A 24,737-nucleotide genomic window follows, 5' to 3' on the forward strand; every position below is an offset into this window, starting at 1 on the left:
CATATCAGTGACGTCACACCAAACAGCCCTGCGTCACACGAGGATTTAGTGTAGTAAATTTGCGTTAAACGTCTGCCCCCTAGTGGAGAAAAGCGCCATTGCAGACCGTTGACGTTTCCCGCTACCAAAGGCGGTGTTAGGGCTCTACCTGGTGGGCAAAGAGGGACGTGCGCCCACCTGTAAATAAAAAGCTCAAGCAATAGTACTTTTATCTCCCTGGTTCTTCCCAGCTCTGAAGTTGAGATGTCCTACTTTGTAAGCGGTCATTGAACGCTCCCTAAACTGATCAACGAACGGGGATTTGAGTGAACCAGGCGTCTCACTTGTTTGTGTGTTTTCTGTGTCTTCTGCTGTCCATCCCGGATCACTTTTACTAGAGAAGCACTGTTAAACATCGGTCAGTCTTCTTCTGGTATTTTCTCACCTGTTACACTAAAACCAGCAGACACAGAGACAGCTTCTTCCCCCAGGCTGTCGCTCTGATGAACTCACACCACTCTTAGAGTCTCAGAGTCATTACTGTGCAATAACATCCTGCTCTCCACACCTTTGTTGTCTACACTGTTTGTACTATGTGTCCTCTCTGCATCCATTGCAGCCTGGTCATCCTAGAAGAGGGACCCTCCCATCTGTGGTCTCTTCTCAAGGTTTCTCATTTCCCCTAGCTGGAGTTTTGAGTTTTTCCTTGCCCTCTTGGGAGTTTAAGATCAGGGGATGTTTGAGAATATCTTCCATTTTTCACATGTCCCGAGTGTTGTTGTTAGTCACCTAAATGTTGAACAGAGGCTGTGATTTACCGAAGTCAAATTCCTTGTTTGGCACGCTCGAACATGGCGAATAAAAAACTCTTGAATCTTGAATCTTAGACAAAACAGCTACCAAAATGACTCATGTTTCATAAGAAATTAGACCGCCAATGTATATACATGCCGATAATTATCAGTGTAAAGCTGAAAAACGCATGATTCAGCTCTTATAAACTTATCAAACCACCAGTCTTCGGCTCTCGAGGAACATTACAAGGACCGACTCGTCACATCACCCCCGTCTCATGAAGTGGCGTGAAAAGAGGGTGCTGGAGCGAGTCAACAGCCGGACGGGATGAGCCGGCGAGCCGCCGCCAATTCCTGGAAGACACCAATAGCAACCCCTGAAAGCTTGTCTTTGTCCGCCCCCATCATGCTCACACCCACAACGGCATTGTGGCCGCCGCGCTCATAAATTGCTCGCAGGCAGCCACTGATTAAACATCGCGCAAATTGAAACACTAAACATTTTGTCTGTTCCCTCTGCAGATCCCCCTCCTGGGTCGAAAGGGGAGGGGGGACAATGGTGCATTCAGGAGGGGGGGGGCACAAAAAGAGGGCCCCCTCCCTCCATATGTGATGCAAGGTGGCCCCAGCGAGGGCCACAAAGGACCAGGTGACAGGGACGATGGGCTGCGAGGTCACAGGACGAGCAAACAACATTATTGGGGGGCGGGAAAACACGAGACCACCCGACCCCCCGATCCCCCGCAACACTAACCCCCAGCTTTAACGCCCACATCATTTTAAACACCCATTCCACGCGGTTACAAAGGAGCTTTCCAGTCTCCTGGTGATGAAAGCTGCACAAAGATGTCTTCTGATCCTTGCTTCTCTTAATTCTGCTCTCGAGGAACGTTATGGGTTATTTATGACCCGGCGATTCCAAAAGCAGATTTTCATCCAACCGCCGATTCTCTTCGACATTTTCATCACACTTTTTCTACTTTAAGCCTCATATTGAAAATTGTTTAACAAGTAGCAGTTCATCCTCAAAAGTGCTAGGTTAAAAATTGGACCGACCCAGAAAGTTGGCTCAATTGAGTTGTATTTAATCTAACTTTCAACATTTGATTTTCTCAGCTTAGTCATAATGAACATTTTGTTTTTTTTTACGATTCCGTAAGCAGAAAAGTAGTTTTCAATCGAGCGCATGCGGCTTCTCTTCAGCGATCAGGCAATTTTGTAGCGCTGCTCAAGAGAAGTCAACCTCTTCAAACTCTGAGCATTTAAAAGTCTGAAAAGGAGTCGAGTTTTATGTATCCGACTCTGCTCAGACGTCAACAGCTCGGGTGCCTCGCCTCCTCCTCACTGAAGGGAGCGGGGATGCTTGGGGGGAGGGGGGGGGGGGGGTGCTATTCTCATGCTGAAGCAAAGCCGAAGCTCCCTTTTTACTTTAAATAATAATAAAAGAAATGTTTGCAGAGCTTTTAAACCGCATAATGACTTTTTTCAACATCAGAAAAGCAATTCGGGCGCTGCTGTAGTAGACCACATTGAAGGCTCTTAACCCAATTTTTCAGCGGGGTGTGATCATAATATTTTTGGAGTAACACGCATTACGTCAGGTTTTGGGGTGTTTTGCAAAACAAAATGATAATAATAATAATAATAATAATAATAATAATAATAATAATAATAATAATAATAATAAACAATCATTTTGTAAAGCAAAAAGTTGGACGATTCAACAAGCTAGTTTTGCGAACGTAAAGTGGTCTTTCCCGCATTTTCAAGACTACCCATTGTCCCCCAAATAATAATATTATATAAACAACGTAGCATAAAATTATTTAGGCGCAAATAACCTGTGCCAACGTCAATAACCTAATTGAAAAAAAAAAAAGTTGTTCCACCTTAAATTGCTGTTTAGGCGCCTCTTAAAAAAAATAAAAATGTTTACAGTATTTAAAATCGTTTATTTATGCATTCCTTTACAAAAGAAATAATACAATTTAGCATTTTAAGGAACATATTCCCTAAAGATACGTTTTCCCTAACAATATATTGGCTTCTAATTTGCATAATACTGACGCTCACATTCAGCAAAGTCAACAACAGCCCACAGAGATGTCGAATTACTCTGCAGGCAAAACTATATTAACTGCATTTCAAAAACAAAATGTGCAAAGAGATCTTATAAGTTGCGTGGGAGGGAGGCGGTGAAGTCCGTGCATGTCATTTGAACGGCGCAAAGTGGACCGGGTCACCCCATAAGTCCGTCCAAGCGAGCCTGGAGGCCGCCGGGTTTTCAAAGTGCTGCTGGCGGGGTGGCAGGGCCACGGCTGCGGGCGGCTGAAGGCCCACCAGACCTTGGAGGCCTGGGTAGGCGGCCAGGGGTAGGCGGAGCGTCCTCGGCTGCGCGCAGCCGCCCGAACCGTCCAGTAAGCTGTAGGCGGTATGAAAGGGTTTCCCGTCGCCGAGCAGCACCGGTACCGGCAACGGCATAGGCATCGGCACCACCAGCCTGCGCAGTAGTGGAGGGTGCAGCATCTGCTGCGGGTCGTCCGCCGCCGCCGCCGCCCCCCGCCCCCTCTTCATCTTGTAACGGTGGTTCTGGAACCAGATCTTGACTTGGGTGGGCGTCAGGCTGAGCAGGCGGGCCAGCTGCTCTCGCTCGGGGCCCGACAAGTAGCGCTGCTGGCGGAAGCGCTGCTCCAGCGCGAGCGTCTGCGACTTGGAGAACAGAACGCGGCGCTTCTTGCTCTTTTTGGCTGCCGCCGCAGCCGCCGAAACCGCCTCGCACGGAAGCTCGGCGTCCGCCGACGGCTCGTCCGGCTTGGTAGAGTCCGGAGACGCCTCGAGGCTGCTGCCTTCATCCCAGGCTACAAAAAGGGGCGCACGCATGTCAGCTTTCAATTTAAAATGTGTGCGTGACTGTCTGTGTCATGTCATTTACGCAACTAAATCCATAGCGGTCCACTACATATTGGCAAATAAATAAGAAATTAATTAAATACATTTTTGCATTTTTTTTTTTTTTTTACAAAACGTGGACTATCTTAGAGTGAAAACGATGCTTGCGTCAAGTGAAAAAAGTGGTCAAATATATTTCTAAATTACAGAGGTGCAAGGTAAGCATTAAGCAAAATCAAACAACTGATACAGATTAACGACACAAATAAACTAAATGATGAAAAAGTGCCATTAAAATTATATACCATTATTACTCATAGAAATAATGACCATTATTCAATTCGAATCTTTTTGTGTTGTTATGCATAAAATGTTTTCTGCACCCTGGCGAGTGACATGGAAGTACGGACTAATCAATCCCCCCATTCCTTGGATGAAGTTAGAAAAAGGTGCACTCACACATGCAGGAGCTTGGGTCCGAGTCGAGCATCCACGACGAGGAGGAGGAGGACGAAGATGAGGAGATGCAAGAGGAGGAGATGGAGTTGAGGGGTGCGAAGGGCGACTGCGCGACCGAGAAAGTTGATGAGGACGCGGGAAAAGTCTTCGGATGGCACTCGGGCAGGTCTAGGATGCTCCGGACGGAAAAACTGAACTTGGTGGGCACCGCCATGAACGCGCACACCCATAAAAGAAAAAACAAACAGATAGGGAAAAAAATCCAGCTCCACCGTGTGTTTGCTCGGCGCAAATAAATAATCAGGAGAGGAAAAAATGTAAGCACTTGAGGGGATTCCAACAAGTCCACTTGACGGGCTGGTGCAACAGTGTTTACACAAACACATCCACGCTTATATATAACGGCCCCCCTGCCTCCTCCCCCCCCCCCCCCCCAGGCGCTCTTTGGCGGCTAAATATGCCGACACTGGTGTCACTCGATGCGGGAGGTGTTGACGAATGAGCGGCTAGGCGGCGGCACAATGCGAGCGGGGAAGCCACAAGTCATCGTTTAGACGTTTAGCGTCGCTCGTCCAAACACATCACGACAATTGTCGCCCCCCATGAATCACCGTCTTGGGTGGCGAGTGACAACAAGAGCCCCAAACGTGCTATTAGGACACACAGATCCCCCCCCCCCCCCCCCCAAAAAAAAAGACACTAGCCCTCCTTCCTTTTCAGCCCAAACAAGGTGTCAAACATTAGTATACAAAGTGAGCAATTAGCGAGTTGGTTCAACTAAATGTACGTTATTTTCAGCTAATGTGCGCAAAACGCAATTACGCACGCAGGCGTGACGACGGTGACGGCAGACACTTCATGGGTTTGTTGGATTAAGGTCGAATCCCACGGAAGGACAGTTTTGAAATATTAATTTGTTGTTTTTGATGCAATACATCACCACGCATTGATTTTTAATCTAGTGACGCACTGTTTAAATGAGCGTTAACTATTTCAAGGCCTACTGCTGGCATCACACGAGTGAAAATTTAGCTTAGGGGAAGGAATAGAGTGTGTGTGTGTGTGTGTGTATGTGTGTGTGTGTGGGTGCCTGCGTGTGTGTGTGTAAGAGGGGGGGGGGGGGGGGGGGTTCCCCGTCGCGGTGCGGGTCACCCATTGAGAGCCATGACAACACGGAACAAGTCGGGACTTATCCTGCCAACGTGACGCACATTGTGGCGCTCATTGGGCGTCAATCAAATGCAAAATGGCGACCGCGTGGAACAAATACTTGAACGGGCCTCGACATCTTCCTCCTTTGTAAGATCCCCGCCCTCCCTTGGCTGGGACGACCACCCAAGAGGAGTTGGGTGGCGGAGCCCACGTGCGCGCGCCTGTATCGATATCAAATCCTGCAAGTACACGCACACATTTGTCGTTTCAGAATTAATGTATTTGCCGGTGAGCTATTTTTTTATTCACTGAAAAACCTTTGTGTTTTTGCTTTCATCAAAACTCTACTTTTGAATAAGTACTTGAATGCATACAAAAACAAAGATCAAATGCAAACAGTTGGGCTTTAATAAATACAAGTGAACAGTGTCACGAGCAGAGACCGAACGACCATGTGCTGCACGGACTTTATTGAATTGCGGAAAGGGGAGGTGGAAAGCTGGATTGCTGGCTTGGCTGATGTAGCTGGGCGACTGAGTCGGTGGTATGGTCCCTTTTACTTTATTTTTAAAATATATTTACTCCAGTAAATCAATTTGTTTTTCTTCTTTAGGTAGGACCAGTCGAGGACAGAGTAGGAGGCGAAGCTGGTTGCAGACTGCGGAGGCAAGGAGCAGGAACCAACCTGACGGAGAGTGCAGAAGAGCGAGTGCGCAGGGCAGCGGAGCGCAGCGCGTAGTTTTGGTCAGGGCCAAGCGGGCGGTCGGGACGGGCGATCAGAACGTGGTCAAGAACCGGCAAGTGGTCAGGACGAGCGGCGAGCAAGGAGAGTCGGGTCAGTACACGGGCAATGTTAGCACCGTGTTATCAGGCGGGCGGGCACAGCACACGAGTTGTATCACAGGGCAGGACAAGAGGACGAACCGACAGCGTGTAAACAGGAGCCCGGAGTTTAAGTAGGCTGTTTAACAAGCGGGAACAGGCGCCGGTGATCAGCTCAATGACATGGGCGTGCGTGGCTGAGAACGAATGACGGCAAGGAAAAGTCACCAGCTGGATGGCAGGTGGCACGGGCACGTGACAAACTGTAATATAAAAAAAAAAAATGTGTAATTGAAAAGTAAAATTATGATTCCCATGTCTGTATTAGTTTCTATTTCACCTAATTTTTCGTTGATCAAAGCATAGATATTTTTCTTAAATTCGTCGTTAGTATCAAAGCAGAGTACATTTAGTGCAGTTTGATGTCTTGCTTGCAATATGTGTACCTTTGCTGCCCTCTGCAGGACACTTTTATCTAGTGAGATCAGCACTCGTCACGCAAACGTAGTCACGTTGTATTTGCAATCAGCCACCAGGAGGCGTCATAGCATCTCACAGCAGCCGAGCCGCTCGGAGCACATAAAAAACTATTATGTAAATGATTATACCACATTATTGACAAAAAACGTTTGACAATACCACTTTTGTTGTGTCAAAGTTCACACTATATGGAAAGGGCGCTTTCTTTGTGGGGGTGGCGATGGATGTTACTCTATAAACAACATAATAATATGAATATCAATAGCAATAACAGTAACAATACACCATCAACTATTCATAACTATTCACATTTTCTTGTTCCCACTTTTTTTTGCTGGCATAAACTATTAAGCATGTTGGTCTTATTTGTTGCCATTGTAGGAAACTGCCAGTGTCTGAACTAATTAGTCACTTAAGTGAATAGATGAATGAATAAATAAATGGATGAATACTTTATTGAATGATAATATAGAAACAAATAAAAAAATAGTCATATCAATAAACTAAATGAATTAAATATGAAAAAATAAAAACAACAAACAACAAATATATTAAAACAACTTCCTTTGAAATAAGAAAAATTTAATTCATCATTATACACTTAACGTTCGACGTCACGTTTGGTTTTCCCGGGCTGTAAAAATTGAATTATGTAAAAATGTTACACATGTCAAATAATGCGTCCGCGTGCGTGCGTGCTTGGGCGCCTGGTTGTGTGCGTAACAAGCTGGTACATCCATCCACACAGTAGAAGGAGGTAAAATGGCGCCAGTGGTGATTAAGCTGCACATGTAAATTTGGACGCGCCAGCAAATCAGTCGAGTATTTTTTTTAAGGCCGGTGTGTGTGTGTGTGTGTGTTGTTTGAGGATATTGCTTCTCACAATGACACCAGGAAAAAAAAGTCTTTTGGAGTTAGTCAGCAATTCGAATATGATGATTTGTGCAATATTCATGCTGCTGAAAATGTTTTTAATGTGTTTTCACTGAATTATATATTTTTAAATGATATACTGACACCACAAATCTGATCAGAAGGCTGCAATTTGTCATACTCATGACGCATGCAGCTATTCAAGATACACTTGTCCATTACGGAAATAAGGCTGTGTAATATTTACCACATGATAACACTCGTCACACAGTTGGACATTTACTATTTCTTATGGTGACCAAAGTTATTCACTTGCATTGCAAGTCTATTTTTCAGTCAGTGTTATTTTCCTCCCCTTGAAATTATTTTATGCAGCATCCCGTCATGCGCGTGCCGAGCTTGCGTGGAGCCGTGGAGGCCTCCATCCATCATGAGCCGCGTGAAGGCCGTGCAACAAGCGGCAAATCACGCGTTACAAGTACTGGTATGCGCGCACACAAAAGGAAAGAGATACATTTTTACGACAATAAAATACATTCATAAATAGGGAGCAAAATGTGGAGTGAGCCCGCATACGCATCACACAGCATTGTGTAGATGCACTTAGCATTTTTAAATACTACATGCATGCTTTGTGCACGGAATTTCCGTGACTAGACGTCCTTTGTTTTTTTTAAATATACTGTACTATATTATATTTAGTTCCTTATTTACTCATTATGCAGTTGGCCTATAACAAGTCACATGTTAAAATATAAATCAATGGAATATAATCAATAAAAGCGTAAACAGAGAGTCATCAAAAATCAAACTATATTCAAGCGTTTAATTTAAAAACAAAAACAAAAAAGTAACTTTAAACAATTAGTCCCGATTGTCTTCCACATGTTCTTGGTCAGAAATTTATCATATGCTATTAAGAACACGATAATGATAGCAAATTTTGCGGTCAGGTTCTGATTCACTTTTTTTTTTTTAATACCGTGGCGCGTGAGGGTATGCTTCCACGCCGGATTGCGCGTTTTTCTGCAGGAAGGTAACTTCAAAACGACAAAAATGTTTGATACTTTTCATGGATTTATAAACTAAACTAAACTAAACTAAACTAAACTAAACTAAACTAAACTAAACTAAACTAAACTAAACTAAACTAAACTAAACTAAACTATTTTGTTCGTTTAACAGACACGCAAAAACAACATTGTAGGTGATTCGCGTGCGTGCGAAGGCCTGCATGCGAAAAAGTCGCGCACCAGGTCGGTCTCGTCCATGAAGATGATGCAAATATGAGAGCAGATTTTGTGCACGGGGCGTGTCAAAACCGTGTTCGAACGCACGAAAAACTGCCACGAAAGTTACATTTGTTTTTTTGGAGGGCAACTTTAGTGCGAAAACAAAGAAATTGCTCGCTACTTTTGCGTAAATATGCGAATTCAGATTTTTGAAGTGGGATTTTCTTCTTGGGGGGTGGATGGGATATCTGCACCCACGCAGCGTGGATGTGGCCGCTAGTGTACTATCAGTCTCAATAACAAACACATTGGCGGTGACATGCAATCAGAGTGATGGTTGGGGATGTTGGTGGGAAGGGAGGGGAGGGGGGGGTGTTATGTGTCATGTCAAACTTGGCGACCAATAGCGGAGTGCTTTCCTCGCATCCAGCCAATGACAGAGCGAGGACGCATGCGTACGTCCAGCCTTCGATCTGTGCGGAGCGGATGGAAACGTAAAAAAGCTGCTCCGAGTGCCGCGCGTCTTCATTCGCTAAACGCATACGAGCTTCTCGTCCGTCCACCCGCCAGGCAGCCTCGCCTCGTCTTGTCTGTCTTCTGAAGGCTTCGTTCTCGGTGCCGGAGCAGACAGTAGGCTGGTGGTCACTGGTTTGGGGAGGAGGAGGGAGTCGATTGTTTTTGACACGCTGGACGCGGAGCAGGACCCTCGCGGTAGCAGCAGAAGCAGCGGCAGCGGCAGCAGCAGCAGAGGCAGCGGGGCCCTGCAGCAGCGGCAGCAGCAGCAAGGGGACGCCGCAGTGTTCCTGCTTTGCGGCTTCAACGCCATGGGTGAGTCGCAAGCTTGAAAGACGGTTGCGGGATGAGGTTTTGGGGGGTGATGTTGTGCGTGTGTGCGCGCGCGCGCGTGTGTGTTTGTGTGTGTGTGTGTGGGGGGGGGACCAAAAAAAAGGGGGGGGGGGGCACTGGAACGTTGTCAGCAGTCAACTTTCAAAACATTGCTCACGTTTTAGCATGATGCGTAAAAGTGAGCCATTTATTGTCACAACGTGATTGTGTGTGCTATAGAATTCTTACTTGGACGTCCACACGGATTTCAATCAAGACTATAGCAGAACAATATACGTCTTTATTTTTTTTTTCAAGTTACCCCCCTCCCCCAAAAAAGAAACTCGAGGCAAAAGAAACCTATGGCGCCTATAGAAACTGATTTTTATGTTCGAGTCACGTTGGATGCGCTGAAGTTTCTGCATTTGACTGTCTGCACTGATTTTTATTTTTACTTTATTTTGCTACACTTGAATCTCAGCGTTAGACTTGTATAGTCAGATTTGAACAATCTCAGCATGGTGCAGCCAGGCCTATTTAGTAAACGGAATTTATTTTGGACTTCAGTGTACGTACACTCGAATCTCAACATTATTTGTAAACAACGTGCGTCGTGTCAAGTCTGTCTACAGTAGGATAAAAAGATCAAGTCTCAACATGCACCAAAATTGATGCCTAATTTGAACTTTTAACAGACTTGAGTTTCAGCAAGATACATTGAGATGCATCTGTAAGAATGAGTTTCATCATGCATGTTGCAAAAGGTTTGGACGACACGTAAAGAAGCTTTCGTGTAATATGTCAATAGAGCAAATAAAGACAAACACTCAGCAATGTCGATATGTTGAAACATTTAATTCTGCGCCATAATCTTAGCAGAAATACAGTCATTTATGATAGACTGGCCTTTTTACGGTCAAGGCACCACAATGGATGCAAATCCGTACAATGCTACGTAATATCAAAATTGTGTATATATCAAAATCGTCTAAAATGATTTACACAGCAGTTGCCTTTGATACATACAAGTCTATCTGTATTAAAATACTTGAGTGAGTTTCAGCATGACCAACAACGTGCTCTATTTTCCCATCAACACTGAACCTGTATTTTGGACATATACTAGTCGTACTTTTGGTTCAACTTGGATTCAGCACAAGAAACACATGCAAGGGAGTCTCATCTTGGACTTACAATTGATCAACTTGAGTCTCAGCACCAACATGCAAGCAACTGTGGAACAAAGACATAAAATATTTTAATTTTCAACTTTGAGCGTCTCAGCCTGATGCAGGCAAGTAAAGCATAAATATCGAAACAACGAAAAAATAATATTGCACTTGGAATTCAGGATCCATACATGCATGCATGCAGAAACAAGTACTTTCATATTTGCAATTTTCGTGTTTCAGCATGATTTATGCCATGTAGCGTGGCACAACTACCACCAGAAGTCATATTTTATATTTGACGAGCTTGGCTTTCAGTATAAGGGCCAACATGAATAAATAAATCCATTTGATCTTGGACGTGCCCTTGATTCGCTTGAGTTCCAGCACCGAGGTGCTCGCTATATCCATCTAAGCTTTACATTCGAGTCTCAGCATGATGCGTGCAAGTGTGACATGCACGTAAAAAAATCCTTTGATATTTGTCATGCTTAATTGGGTCGCGGTGTGCAAATATACATTAAATGCAATGTATCTGGGTCTTGTCCGATTACTTTGACTCACCCATTCATGCTAATGGCTATAGATATGGTTACGGTTTGATCTCAGCATGGACGCACACGCAGCGCCCAACAAAAGTCGCTTTGGATCCGCGACTTTCGGTTGTGCCCCGGTGGCGACTAACAGCTCGCTCTCGCCCTTGACTTTCAGAACCCGCCTTCGGCGAGGTCAACCAACTGGGCGGCGTGTTCGTCAACGGCCGGCCGCTGCCCAACGCCATCCGGCTGCGCATCGTGGAGCTGGCGCAGCTTGGCATCCGGCCGTGCGACATCAGTCGCCAGCTGCGCGTCTCGCACGGCTGCGTCAGCAAGATCCTGGCGCGCTACAACGAGACCGGCTCCATCCTGCCCGGCGCTATCGGCGGCAGTAAGCCGCGCGTCACCACGCCTACCGTGGTCAAGCACATACGGACGTACAAGCAGCGAGACCCGGGCATTTTCGCCTGGGAGATCCGCGACCGACTGCTCGCCGACGGCGTCTGCGACAAGTTCAATCTGCCGTCCGTCAGCTCCATCAGCCGTATCCTGCGCAACAAGATCGGCAACCTAGCCCAGCAGGGCCCCTACGAGTCCGCCAAACAGCCGCCGCAGACGCACCCGCACCCGCCGCCGCAGCCCGCCGCGCTGTCCTACAACCACCTGTACTCGTACCCCAGCTCCAAAGTGGCCACGCCGCCCGGCATGCCCGCGCTCCCCGGACACATGGCCATGCACCGGATATGGCCCTCGTCGCACTCGGTCACGGACATTCTGGGGATCCGATCCATTACCGAGCAACAAAGTAAGCTGGGTGCATGCTGCATGTGCCTTTCCCTCTGCACTTGTGCGCGCTCGTGTATTGGGGCATTTTATTTCATTTTTTAGCTATAAAAGTGATCACTTTTGGGGTGCCCCCCAGGAAAGATGTCAATCAGAATTAATACGCAATGTCAACATGGGGTTTGTTTATACTTTTTTGGTTCTCCGAGGAGGCGGGAGAAAGGAGTGGTGTCAGGCCGCTGCCAGACTCTCTTTCTCGGCTTCGTACACAGCTGCGGCTCGCGAAGGAATTTATTGTAGAAGATGAATTCGCGCGTGCAAACGATCAGCAGATGTGCTTGCGATAAAATGTGAAACTTTAGAAAGAAGCTCTACTAGACGAGTACCAAAAAAAAAAGATAATTGAAAATAAAAACAAAGGGCCTCACATTGCAGAATTTAAAACAGGAGGACGTTTATGGCGCAAATTTGACGACAATGGTAAAAAGAGGGGAGACGAGCTGCTGACGTCACACTCTTCCTCTTGTGTCAGTGAGAATTGGGTTTAATTTCCATTTCCTAAGACAAATACATTCAGGCAAATCAATACGTATATTATTAGCAAGAAAAGACAAATATTTAAAATATTACACAGAGCTATATAATAAAACGATAATTAATAATCATATATGAAATTCATGTGACACAGATCTCGCGTGTATAATCTTTGATATTAACTTCTTGTTTGCATATTTAATTAGCCCGTAATATATATTGTGGGTTTTCTGAAATTTGCAACTTATGTTGACCAAAATGTAAAGATGTAATATTTGCTAATGCATATTTTTAATCTGTAATAGGAGGGGAAATCTATTTTCAGATACAAACAACAAATGATGTCTGTCGCCCAAGTGTAAATAACAAAATCATTAAAAATACAAGCATACATATTTTTATGTAAATATAGATTTGACGTTGGAATATAAAAAAAATATGTACTGTCCAGAGAACTCGGTGTCAAGCGGTTTATAAAAAAAAAAAAAAAAAAAAAAAGAATTAAAATAAAGACCTGGTCACGTCACGTGATCTTTGGGTCACTAATCAGATTGAATGCTGCAATGTTGCACAATCTATTTGCTTCTTGCACTGTTTGAACTGACGTTTACTCAGGCTTAAAGATGAGCAAATAGAAATTTTAATTTCAAAAGACAGCTTTGATTGACATGCGTACACGCTCACGACATGAAGGCACACACACACGCGCACGCACACACACACGCACACACACACACACACACACACACACGCACACGCACACGCACACGCACACACACACGCACACACACACACTCACACACTCCAGTTTTCTGAGAAGCAGTTTATAGATTAATTAATTTAATTTTAAGACAATTTTAAGAAGGATGTAATTATACTGAAGACATCCCATAATATGTCACCATGCAAATAAGATGCAAAAAAAAAAAAAATCTTTTAGAGGAGGCGTGGTGACGTTATGACCCACGTGATCATTTAATTTTTATTCAAAGTAATTTGATATACCGTTTTTATTTAAATTGAATTTTCTTGGATACGATTTCAGCAACTTTCAGAAATTTCGATCGACGTTTTAATAGTTATAGCTTGCGAGGAAGTGTGTGTGTTGTAATTGCTTGCATTTTAATATAACATATGAACAAAATGTGTGACTTCAAATAAAATGGAGTCAGCAACAAGGACGTTATAAGAGAAATTAAACAAAATTAAAGGGAATTTTGCATCTGTAAAATCAAATATGGCCCCAAAACAAACGAATAAAAAAAAAACATTTTAAGTGTGACTTCAGTGAAATGCATGCATGGGGTTATAAATACAATAAATCGAGAAAAACTCATTTATGACAGAAAATAAAATTGTAATCCCCCAAAACATTTTAAATGTGTGTAAAATAAAAAGAAATATTAACAAAAAGTGTAGTCGGAATACGTTTATAAATGGGATCCGTTTAGTTGAAATTTCAAAATGCCTGAGACAAATGAGGGAGACGGAATTTTGAAATTCGGATCAATTAAATATGGCTATATAAAAAAATAACAGTCAACTCTAATATGTGGATGCATTAAACCAAGCTAATAGGATTTAATATTGTCATCAAAACCTATTTTCTCCGAACGTAAATAACGGGATGGCAGATGACGACGTTGGGCTTGCGTTGGCGTGACTTGGCCCAATTAAAGTGTCATGCTATTAATGAAATGCTATTTTTATTCTAGTAATATTTGGTTGGCTCGCGTGCAGGCACATTTTAATCAAAGACGCGCTATTTGAAAACATCATCCTTCATCATTCTGACACCGCGCAGCTACAGGCGCAAACACTGTCAACCCATTTATCAGACGTTTTAATCAAAAAGTACATTGTCAGAAAGGGAGGTGGGTGGGCGGGTGTGAGTGGGGGCCATTCAATAAATAAAAAATGCTGGGCCAGGGAGCCCCCCCACCCTCCCCATACACATCCATAATGGGCCCCATGCTCTAAACTCAACAAGTCCGCTCCTGCCTCCATGCCACACAGCTCATTCATTTTCTTGGTGGGGTGTGTGTGTGTGGGGGGGGGGCAAAATAATTCACAGTGAATATGCGATTTTTGGGGCATTTAATGTGTCCAAGGACGTAATAAATTGATGGCATATGTTTATTTTGCTTTGATATCTGCATTATTCCTCATTCAAATGTAATAACACTGGACACTACATTAGGGACACCTACACTCCTATAATGAGATGCGAGACTTCAGCCGTATGAAAAAAATGTTTTTACACTTGTCAGCGGTTATCGTCAGACGTCTGACCCGACCGGGCCAGGTGACATCAAGAAGCTGTTCCTAAGCGATGTCGAAATGACCAAAATATTAGAAACAACACGTCGAGTGATGTTTAGGTGATTGATACCGCGTCCTAAATGATTAAGAAAGCTCTCCCTCCCCCATATAAGCCGGCGCGGTTGTATGTCGCTGAGACGAGCGCAAAAATAACAGCTGGCAAAAGTAAAAATGGACATAATGTACAAATGTAAAAAAAAAAATCATAAAATATTCATACGGAACTCATTAGAGGCGTGCAGGTGTTTCCAATGACTTTGGCCAGTTAGCATACGAGTTGAATGAGTACTGTTAGTCTTTTTTCAAGTATCTGTACTTCTACGTGTTTGTTCTTCTACTTAAGTGCAGAAAGTGAGTCTTTTTGCTGCACACAAAGTGATCGTAACATTCGCTCAAGTAGCACAACCGCTATTTTTTTTTTTTTTTTTTGTAGGAGCATTTCATTGGATTTAACGGCGCCCTTTCTTGATGTTTTTTTTTTTTTCTTCATCCACCCGACCAGACGCCGAGTGGCTTGCCCACAGCGAGCAGCTATGTCACAGCACCCAGCATCCTGGTCTCCCGACGGCCCACCACCCGAGCGTCAGCCTCCACGGCGTACAGCGTCATCACGTCGGCCTCTGTGACCGTTCGCATATGGCGGCCGCCGCTGCCGCCGCCGCTGCCGGCCAGTGGCAACTGTGACAGCGGCCCACCGGATACCGGACCCGCCTGAACGCGACACCGTCCACCCGGCGGCCAAGACATTCGCTGACTATTTTTCTTAAGTGAAGGACTACAGGATTTTATTTTTGCTGTTTTTGACTTATTGAACTTCCGACATGGACGCGAACGCATCACGGAATATTCCGACGCAGGTGGACCAAATATTGCATTCCACGCGCATGCGTAGAACTTCATTCAACGCTACAAATGGAAAAGGGGGAAATGTTGCATTCAGGGTGCTTCTTAATTGTATTTTCTACTTTTATATGATTATTTTGTATTACGGCAGTGATTCCAAAGCTTTCAAACAAGGCACATATGCAGTAAAAAAAAAAAAAAAAAGGAAATTTGATTCCCCATTCATTTAGTGGGAATCAAAGTAACGGAGCATATTTTCCCCCACTTGGAAGAAGAACCCCGCCCCGCCCCCCCAGGAAACTCTAGTGCCCCTTTGTGTTTGTTATTATTTATTAGATTAAAGGTACGTTAGAATCAAGTGCAATTAGCCATAATATCTTACAATTGGCGTTTGTACGTAAAGTTGTTGCCATACTTCTCAGTGGTGACAATGGACACATGATGTTGCACAATGAAATTGAATGTATCTTATTAAATAGTTTGGCTGTTACAGACCTTGGAAATGTTGAACTTTATTGTAAAGGCAAAAAGGTAAATGGGACGAACGAAAATATTATTTACGAACATTATTATTTATCTGTTTTTTAACCACGCTAAAATTTTCTTAAAGTTGCGTATGGTTTAAATAAAATGTAATTTAATTGTTCAAATAGTTTATTCTACTGTTTCCGCAAATTTAAATATGTTTATTTTGAAAGCGAGTAAATAACTGTGTCGTCAACTATTTAGAAGGAGAGCACATGCTACAGCGACCCGTTAAATGATTTAAGAATTATTTTAGTTTGAAGCCAGGGGAGAAGATACAAATGCCTATACTTTCCCTAAATTTTATTTTCAAAGTTACAACCTAGTGAATCTGCAGCTTATTTTGAAGGGTATTATTATTGTTATTATTATTATATTCCACTTTCAGAGCAAATACATCATAAAAACGTGCAAATACAATTTTCCATCCATTTTGAAAGTCTTCAAACCTAATGCTGCATTCGGGGACGTGCAAAACGCAGTAAATCGGGACACCAGGAGGCCTTCAAGCTTTTCAGACAACGTGAGCCAAAAAAAAAGATGTAAAAACACTTTGGAGGACACTTAGAGAGGCGGCATCAAGTTTCATAAATAATCCCACACAGCATGTTGAAACAAGGAGTGCATGGGGAGGGGTGGTGATAAATATTTTAGAAAGAAAAAAAAACCCCAACACGCTCACCTGCTGCCGACTTTACCTGCAGAGGCGGGCGTTTTTTTTTTTGTTGTTGCGGCATAAACAGACGGCTGGCGGCTGCCACAGTGTCAACAGTCGGATTTGACTTGGAAAGTGCTCGTCCCCGCATGCAGTGGTCACGGACCGTTGCTCGGGGCGTGGGCGAAGGGGCGCAGGGTGGGGTGGGGTCCTTGTCATGTTTCTTTTGACTATACCTCAACCGCATCACAGGCGACGTGACCGTGGCCCGGATCGGTGTGAAAAAGTACTGACATGCCTTGTTGTACAGCCTTTCAAAGCAGACATTAAAAACTTTTCGTGTGTGTGTGTGTGTGGGGACGATCGACATATAAGGAAAAATGTCAAAAAAGAACAGACTTCGTATTGGTTTGCCAGCTGACAGTGTCGCATAGCGTTTGAAGATGGGAGATTGTTGTCATGTGTACTGAACATTTGCCAGAAATTCCTTCAGCTTCTTCGGCTCACTGTCTTCACTGGGTTCCCTGCTTGCACGTTCAACGCCTTATAAACTCTTTTGTACCCTTTTCTGACAGGGGCGGGTGGTGGTGGTGGTGGTGATCGGTAGCAGTATGGGGTACCATCACTTCTCCATTTTAGGGAATTTTGAAGATATTCAAACTGTCCTTGCAACAAGATCAACCGTGAAAACCTTTGGCGAAAATCTGGAGAGCGAGAGCAACCTTGTAGAATTCCGGATACGTTCAATGTAACAAGTCGTGTGGTCTCAAGGGGAGCAGAATTTGAGGTGATCCCAATAACATGTCAGCCCAATATAGCTGCCAGGCATTTGCCTAAATACGCTGCGCACATCAATAATATTAATGGTTAAAAGCGCACGTGTCAAAGCCTGTCACCGTGCACGCGGGTGAAATATTACCGAGACAGCGGATGAGGCGTGGAGAAAGAAAAGTGTGAGATTTACGGCGGGGTGAAGGTGCGCAGGGAATGTCGAATGAAAGGCGGGCGCCACATCGCAAAGACGACGGCGGGTTTACGACCTCAGCAGTCGCCTCATCCGAATGTCCTTCAAAGTTTCGGCAGCACCGAGGCGCAAACATTAATCGAAAATAAGGTGCAAAACTTTTAACGACGACTCTGGTAGTCAACGATTTTTTTGGTTTATCATATTCACAGTGCTTCTGTAACGGAGATCGGACTGATAGTGCGACTCGTTTTATGGTGCTTGCTGTCCCGTACCACCAGTAACAGACTGTGTGTGAAATCTCGCGTGCAAAAAAAAAAAACAAAGCCAGCAATGTGAAAAAAGTGTTCTAAACATACCCAAGTAAAGGAAACAAGTGATCAAAAATGTTTATTTTTTTTTTTTTTAATTCTTTTGGCAGTAGATGCATCCACACGTCAGTTTGCTTCATTTAAAAACAAGGCACAATCTATTCAATTCACATTTGGCACATCGAAAAAGGAGATGCAACAGGACAGGTGAAATGTTTGCTTTCTTTCTTGGAAAAAAAAAAAAAACTATTGCTCAAATCAAGGTGATTGAAGTTTCACGAGTGAAACAGCGTGAAAAAGTGCTCCAAAACACCCAAGTGAAGGAAACAAATCAGCGAGAACGGGTTAAAAAAAAAAATGTTAATACCTGCAGATACACGTCAGTTTTATAACAAGAAAATAAAAGAATACAAATGATTAAATTCACATTTGGAATATATATAGAAAAAAACCCAGTCATGCAATAGATGAAAGTCAGTACTGTGTTCTTGATATGCATGGCAAGATATGCGTTGGCGGCTGCAAAGAGCTGATCAAGCTTTTTTTTTTAACGGGTCCCCAGTTTTCATGTCCTTGTGTGTGATTTTCAGTGCAAATGTCATCAAACATTTTCATAGCGTGTACAAAACATAGCTGTCTCCATTTGAGATGTTTCACAACAAGTGAACGTTAAAGCTTGAGCACTCGAAATAAAGCTTCATGGTATTTTTGCAAAAATAGCGAATGGCGCATTCAGCAAATATTGATTTGGACCTCACCTACTGCATGTCTTTTTTTCAGCATTTGCAACTTATTTTGAAGCAACTTCATTGTAGAAAAATACCTTTTGCTTTCGAGGTATGAAAGGGAAGGACTACATCCCAAAAGGCACTTGTGGTCTTTGCGGCTGCCGGGTCTTTACCAGTTCCTCTGGAGCCACCCGGACACGTACTCGTACACCAGCAGCATCACAGCGCCACCTGTGGTCAAATGAAGATAGACATTTACATTGACTGATATGGAAAAAAAAAATAGAAAAATAAGGGCAAATGTTACCTGGGCCAAGTCTCATGACCTTTGGCACCAAGCCCTTGTAGAGTGCCAAGTACCTGTGCAAACACAACAGCATCTGATTTAGCTTGCTGCTCGAGAGTGTGTCATCTCGGTGGAGATGTTCAAGGGTCTCTGTCGGCTGCTCGGCGGGGAGCACTCGTGATGTTCCGACCCGCTGCTTGATGTATTCAAGGTGACCTGCAGCCTGGCGCACCCCTTCCCTTCCCAACCCTGGCCTGGCCTGGCCTAGCCTAGCCTGCCACCGTCCCCCCCGACGGCGTTAATAAGGCTGGAGCCACTTCCTCCCTTGCCCCCGTGTCTGATTAGATTGACCCGAGGAGCGCGGCGCGCCTCGTTAGGGTGCGCTTAACGACGTCCCCCACAGGGACCACTAATTAGCAGGGACTGTGTTGTGTTACTGGATTGGGGGGAGGGAGGGGGGCGATTGGGGCATGATTCTGCTGCAACCATGTGATAACTTTTTGATATACGCAAAAGGTCTATCACTATGTAACCGCAGGTGAACTTTTGGATAGAGATCCGTTTGTCAACATACTTGAAACAAAAAATAGGGCAATGACGATTTTTGCCTTTTTTTTGGTCAGGTATGGCATTGACAAAAGGTCAATCACTGAGGTCACTTTTGGTCTGACCCATTGTTATCGTCAACGGTAAAGTCACCATGTTTCAATCTGTCAGTGCAATGCTCCACAAGGTTGACAAAAAGTCGGTCGGAAGGTTGAGGCTTACCCTTCCTCACGGTAAACCAACACCATGGTCTGGAAGCAGGTGCGGTACTTGATCTGTCCAGGGACCGGCTGCGGGCCCTGGATGCGGCTCTTGGCCACGTCCCAGGGAATGTTGACGCAGGAGGAGATGGTTCCCGACACCAGGCCGATGGCGAACTTCCTCAGGAATTCCAAGGTTGGGTCCTAGCGGACACAGAGTTGATCACGTTAATCGTGGGTAGCCAACCCCCCCCCCCCAAAAATAATTCTTAAACTTCACTTAAAGATGATCACAGTGCGTTACTTTTGAAGTTCTACGGGTCGCTAAAAACATGGACACCTTAACATGGTAGTGGCGAGAGGGCACATGAGTGCAAATCTGCCATGAAAAAGCCGCCAGCATTGTATGGTAGCGAGTGTGGTGGTAGTAGGGGTGCTAGATGAGTGCTTCCTGATTGGCTGAGCAGAGGCACATGTTCTCAGCGAGGATTTATAAACAGGTCTCATGCAGACAGACTCGGGGAGGCATATGGGGACAATTTGCGTAATTGGACTGCGACTCGGCACACAGGCGTGTTACTGTACCCCCGCCGCACACCTCCCTTCATCAAAAAGGGGTCAGACTCAAGAGAGCTCTGACAGCTAATTGGCTAGGAGAGTTTTTACAAATGACAGCAGCACCCCCCGAGAGCCCGCCCAAATCAACAGCTCATCCAACACGTAATGCAAAACCTTTGAGCATGGAACAAGACCAAATGCAAACATTGAGGGCGAGCAGTCTGGACTGGTACCTTACCGGGTTAGCCGGGATGGCATCCTTGACGTTGAAGTAGAACCCAAAGTAGATCATGTTGAAGACTCCGTGGCGTCCCAGGGTGGACGTCAGCCCTTTGTTCAGACCCTTCAGTCCGAAGCCGTCTGTCTTGATGATGTGTCTCGCCTGAGCGAACGAGGACGGTTGCTGCCGACCACCAAACACAAAGTTATCAGAATGGAAGGAGCCCGCACGGAAACCGAGGCTTGCTCATGTTTGACGTACCTGCTTGAAGGCGTCTCTGTTGGCCTGCAGGCTGACTTTGACCACCTCGAACGGATTGACCACGACTGCTTCGGTTAAACCCGCGCCGAGTCCCGCTACCGACAGCGCCTGTGAGATGTCAGCTGGTGTTTTATTACCGATACTGTACCGCTAGCGGGCTGATAGCAGTGTTATTTGAGTTATCAACTATGCCGATACCAGCCACTGATACTTAAACAACAAAAACAACAAAAACCAATCTGCTCAAAACTCACATTCACCCAGACACCGAGTCAGAAAAACATCAGAGCATTTTTCTTGGCGTGTACTATTATCCCAAATGTTACCCAATAGACATCAGCTGCCCCCCAGCTGAGTAATTTTCACAAATGTGGGAATAGAAAATAAATCAAGTTGAAAATTGACATCTAAATCATATCACACCTATTAAAAGCCGTCATTATTGCTGGTTACACAACATCCTAACGCCACACCTGAAATTAAACGATGTCGCAATGCTGCATGTATTTGCACGAAGACAGCGCATGTGTGTGCACACATGCTGGCGTAATGGGAACATGTCAAGAACGTGTCGATAGCTCATTACTCTTCCTGCCCTTTTTATCCTGCTGTCAGTGCCCCGGCCGGTCGGCCGGGAGCCATCCTCCTCAGACATGTCGGTGTATTTACACAGGCAGCCGCCGCCGTCGTTTTTGCATTCTACATTGGTCTTACGGGCCTGCTGTGTCCTCCTCAATCACGCTGAAGGCATTCAGCTGCACCCGCCGCACAACCGTCAACAGGTGGGCAGGCAAGCAAAGGTCGTACGCTTTTGGAAATTACTGACTTGATCCCAGAATATTACCAAGTTAAAAAATATTTGTAAGAAACTTGCATGAGAAAGAGAGAGCGCCATTCTTCAGTGATGACAGTATTTGTTCAAATATGGGGGGGGGGAGATGATGCATGATGGATGGGCCCAGTAAACAATGACTGCAAAAAATAAAAACGCCCGCCCGCACGCATGAGGAGGATATACGATGTGCCGGGGCGGACGTCGGTGCTGCAGGTCCGCCATCCATCACGACTGACACCTGGCCGCCACCTGAGTAGCCCCTCCCTCTTGCAAAATGGTGACGACGGTACACAAGAAAAAGATCTGCCATTTTAAGCCTTTTGTCATTGACTAAGGAATCTGCTTTACAATTTATTTATTTATTTATTTATTTTTTATAAAATATTGTTCCATCTCCAAATGTCCGTGAAAAAAAATGCAAACTTATGTGCACATTCTGACAATACAACACCCCACCAGGTGCAAATTGTCGTGCGTTTGAATAAGAAACCGCATCGCAAACATGAAGGCCAAGCACTTATGCATTCGACACGCTGCAAATTATTCTTGGCATCCGTCAGCAGGTGAGGCCAAACATCGACACTGTGTACAATGTTCTTCCTGTTCCGTGTGTGTGTTTATCTTTCCAGCGAGAGTGTACTCAGGTGCTTGTGTGTGTATGTTAAGACTCACCAGGCCCGCAGACAAAGGGGTCAAATTCAGCAGCTTCTTGTACTGCTCAAAGGTGAAAAACTGCAGGGGGGGGGGGGAAGGGGGGAGTGAGAGCAAGAGAGAAACTGAGACAAACGAGTGTTGACGCCTTGACACGGGCGCAACGCTCACACCTGTAGCGCACGTAGCGACTTGGGAGGTGAACGTGTAATCATCGTCAAACTCAAAAATGGCTAGTCGAGGGTTCACTGAACAGGATGTATTTCAAAAATGAGGGAAGGCCCTGAAGCTAACACCAAAAAAAATGTCTGATAGGAAAGTAGTATTTTTTTATTATTATTATTATTTTTTACAGCTGCCAAGTGGTGACACATCCTTGCGCTCTCAAACTTGTACTGCATTTTTAAAAAATACAGATGTGTAAAATAGCTGCCTCGCTATCATGCTAAATAGGTAGCTAGCAAGCTAGATAGCGAGTTAGCTTGCGTCAGACAGATAAGTCATTCATCGTGTGAGGCAAATTCATTTGTTGCAGCAGCAAGTGTCATACCTAAACATTTCCATTGATAAGATGCAGAATTTAAATAAATCTTTAGATTAGAGTTCGATGTAATGTTTGTTGGTATATGCAAGATAACAATGCAGCAGTAATGAATGCAATATAATATTGATAGTGACATTTCATAACATTGATTAAGTACAGTTAACTAAGTGTCCACTATTTGTTTTTTTTTTGCTATTAGTGAGGGTTCACTGTATTTGACTTGGGTTTAATTAGCCACAAGATGGCCGCCCACTGTTGTCACAAGACGGCGCGACGGGCCGCTAACTGCTTGTAAGTCAATATTTGGGCTGGCCCAACAGAACAAACAGGAGCGGGCGGTCCAGGTGGCACTTCTGAATTTGACAGACATGATGTGTGCGGTTAGCAAGGCGACGTTGCGCCAACACGACTCACCTTGACTGCCCTCTTAGGCGTCTCGGCCAGGATGGGGGGCAAAATTCCCTTGTAGAAGCCAAAGATTCTGTAAGGAGACAATCAATCATTAGGTCAAACCTTGGTGGTTCCGCTAGAGTTGACAGTAAGTACAAGTGGACGTGTTGTGGCAACATTGGCTACAACCAAGACAGATGATGCCGGACGACCGCCCGCGGGGGTCAGTCTTGAAAAAGAAGCGGGTTGCGTTGCAGGGGTCAGTGAAAATCAGCCCAATCGTATCAACAGCTCAAGCAATGAACAATCACAAGAGGAGCTTTGAATCAGATTGTGCCTCTCAAGAAAACAGACGGAAATAAACGTTGACGGACGGCTATGCAAATGGAAGCCGCTGATTTCCTGGGTGTGGTCAAACCTCCAGGCGAGTGAGAATTTGCTACAGGACAAACATGGCCGCCGCCATTTGACTGTTGGTTTGCATTGCAATGTAAAGTACACACTTTTTGGCTTTCTTTACGCAAATGATGCAAAGCAAAAAGGGGGCTGAGGTCAACCCCCCCCCCCCCCCCCCACCAATAGCTGCTTAATAACAACAAATTTAGCAGTACGACCTTCGTTCCAATCCCGAAGAAAATCCAGCAAAGGTAGACGAGCCGCCCTCGAGGGAACCTTTACACATGTAAACAAGCCGACGTGCTTAATCTACAAATATTCTCACTTTCCCACTGCCTCGGCTCTTTCCCGCCTTAATTAGCGGCACACCCGCAAACGACCACGAGGACGTCGACCACCATGTTTTGTATCTCGTGAACTGTGTCTACAGTTGTCAGTTTGCTTATGGAATAAAAAAAAAAAATGAATTCATTCAAAAAGAAATTGCCACGGCGAGAGGAGAGAGCATTTTTTTTTCAATATTCCTCGCCTCGGGCTACGGGCCAGCGTGTGTAAATAATGCTGCCGAATAGACTTTTTGTTTTGCCTCCAGACGGAAACACTCAACCCGCTGGGCCGCATGCACACAAAAAAATCGGAAATTAATCGCTGTCGTTTGATGTGCGTGTATTTGAACAAAGCAGAGCTCAGGTTGACTCTGGCGCGCCTCCGGGAAATGTTTCTTTCTAGAACAATTCTGCAAGACTATTTGTACAAATCCCCACTAAGTGGTTTGGCCCGCAGATAATTGAAGTGGCGCTGTCACTCAGGACACGTTGCAGCACTTTCAAGTCAGGATGCGACTCTGCTTGCGGGATTTCCGAGCTGTCGCCACCTGATGCGCTTTTTCTTTTTTCTATCTGTTGTAAAGCTGTCGTTTTGCCGTAAAAACAAGCGGCGGTCGACACTTTCTCCCACGCCTGCGCTGTCTCAGCG

The 24,737-nt window shown here is 44.8% G+C and overlaps 3 protein-coding genes across 3 annotated transcripts in view; 1 reads left to right on the top strand and 2 right to left on the bottom strand.

The window, feature by feature from the left end:
- Positions 1-2,777: 2,777 nt before the first annotated feature.
- Positions 2,778-4,448, bottom strand: nkx2.9 (NK2 transcription factor related, locus 9 (Drosophila)). The gene is made up of 2 exons (XM_049741225.2): positions 4,122-4,448; positions 2,778-3,631 (listed from the first exon to the last, which is right to left on the bottom strand). The coding sequence occupies exons 1-2, from the start codon at positions 4,333-4,335 to the stop codon at positions 2,985-2,987; spliced, it is 861 nt and encodes a 286-aa protein (XP_049597182.1). The 5' UTR covers positions 4,336-4,448; the 3' UTR covers positions 2,778-2,984.
- Positions 4,449-9,183: 4,735 nt separating this feature from the next.
- pax9 (paired box 9) lies at positions 9,184-16,344 on the top strand. The gene is made up of 3 exons (XM_049741054.2): positions 9,184-9,508; positions 11,386-12,015; positions 15,352-16,344. The coding sequence occupies exons 1-3, from the start codon at positions 9,505-9,507 to the stop codon at positions 15,531-15,533; spliced, it is 816 nt and encodes a 271-aa protein (XP_049597011.1). The 5' UTR covers positions 9,184-9,504; the 3' UTR covers positions 15,534-16,344.
- Positions 16,345-18,213: 1,869 nt separating this feature from the next.
- The window catches only part of slc25a21 (solute carrier family 25 member 21), a 46,530-nt gene continuing 40,006 nt past the window's right edge, over positions 18,214-24,737 (bottom strand). Inside the window, exons 4-10 of the mRNA XM_049741130.2 lie at positions 23,391-23,457; positions 22,454-22,513; positions 20,947-21,054; positions 20,704-20,868; positions 19,930-20,111; positions 19,183-19,235; positions 18,214-19,106 (exon numbers count right to left, since the gene is read on the bottom strand). Coding sequence (XP_049597087.1) covers positions 19,045-19,106; positions 19,183-19,235; positions 19,930-20,111; positions 20,704-20,868; positions 20,947-21,054; positions 22,454-22,513; positions 23,391-23,457 — 697 coding nt within the window. The 3' untranslated portion in view covers positions 18,214-19,044. The remainder of the gene's footprint in view (positions 19,107-19,182; positions 19,236-19,929; positions 20,112-20,703; positions 20,869-20,946; positions 21,055-22,453; positions 22,514-23,390; positions 23,458-24,737) is intronic.

Source organism: Syngnathus scovelli, chromosome 14, assembly GCF_024217435.2.
Source record: "Syngnathus scovelli strain Florida chromosome 14, RoL_Ssco_1.2, whole genome shotgun sequence".
Lineage (NCBI taxonomy): Eukaryota > Metazoa > Chordata > Actinopteri > Syngnathiformes > Syngnathidae > Syngnathus > Syngnathus scovelli.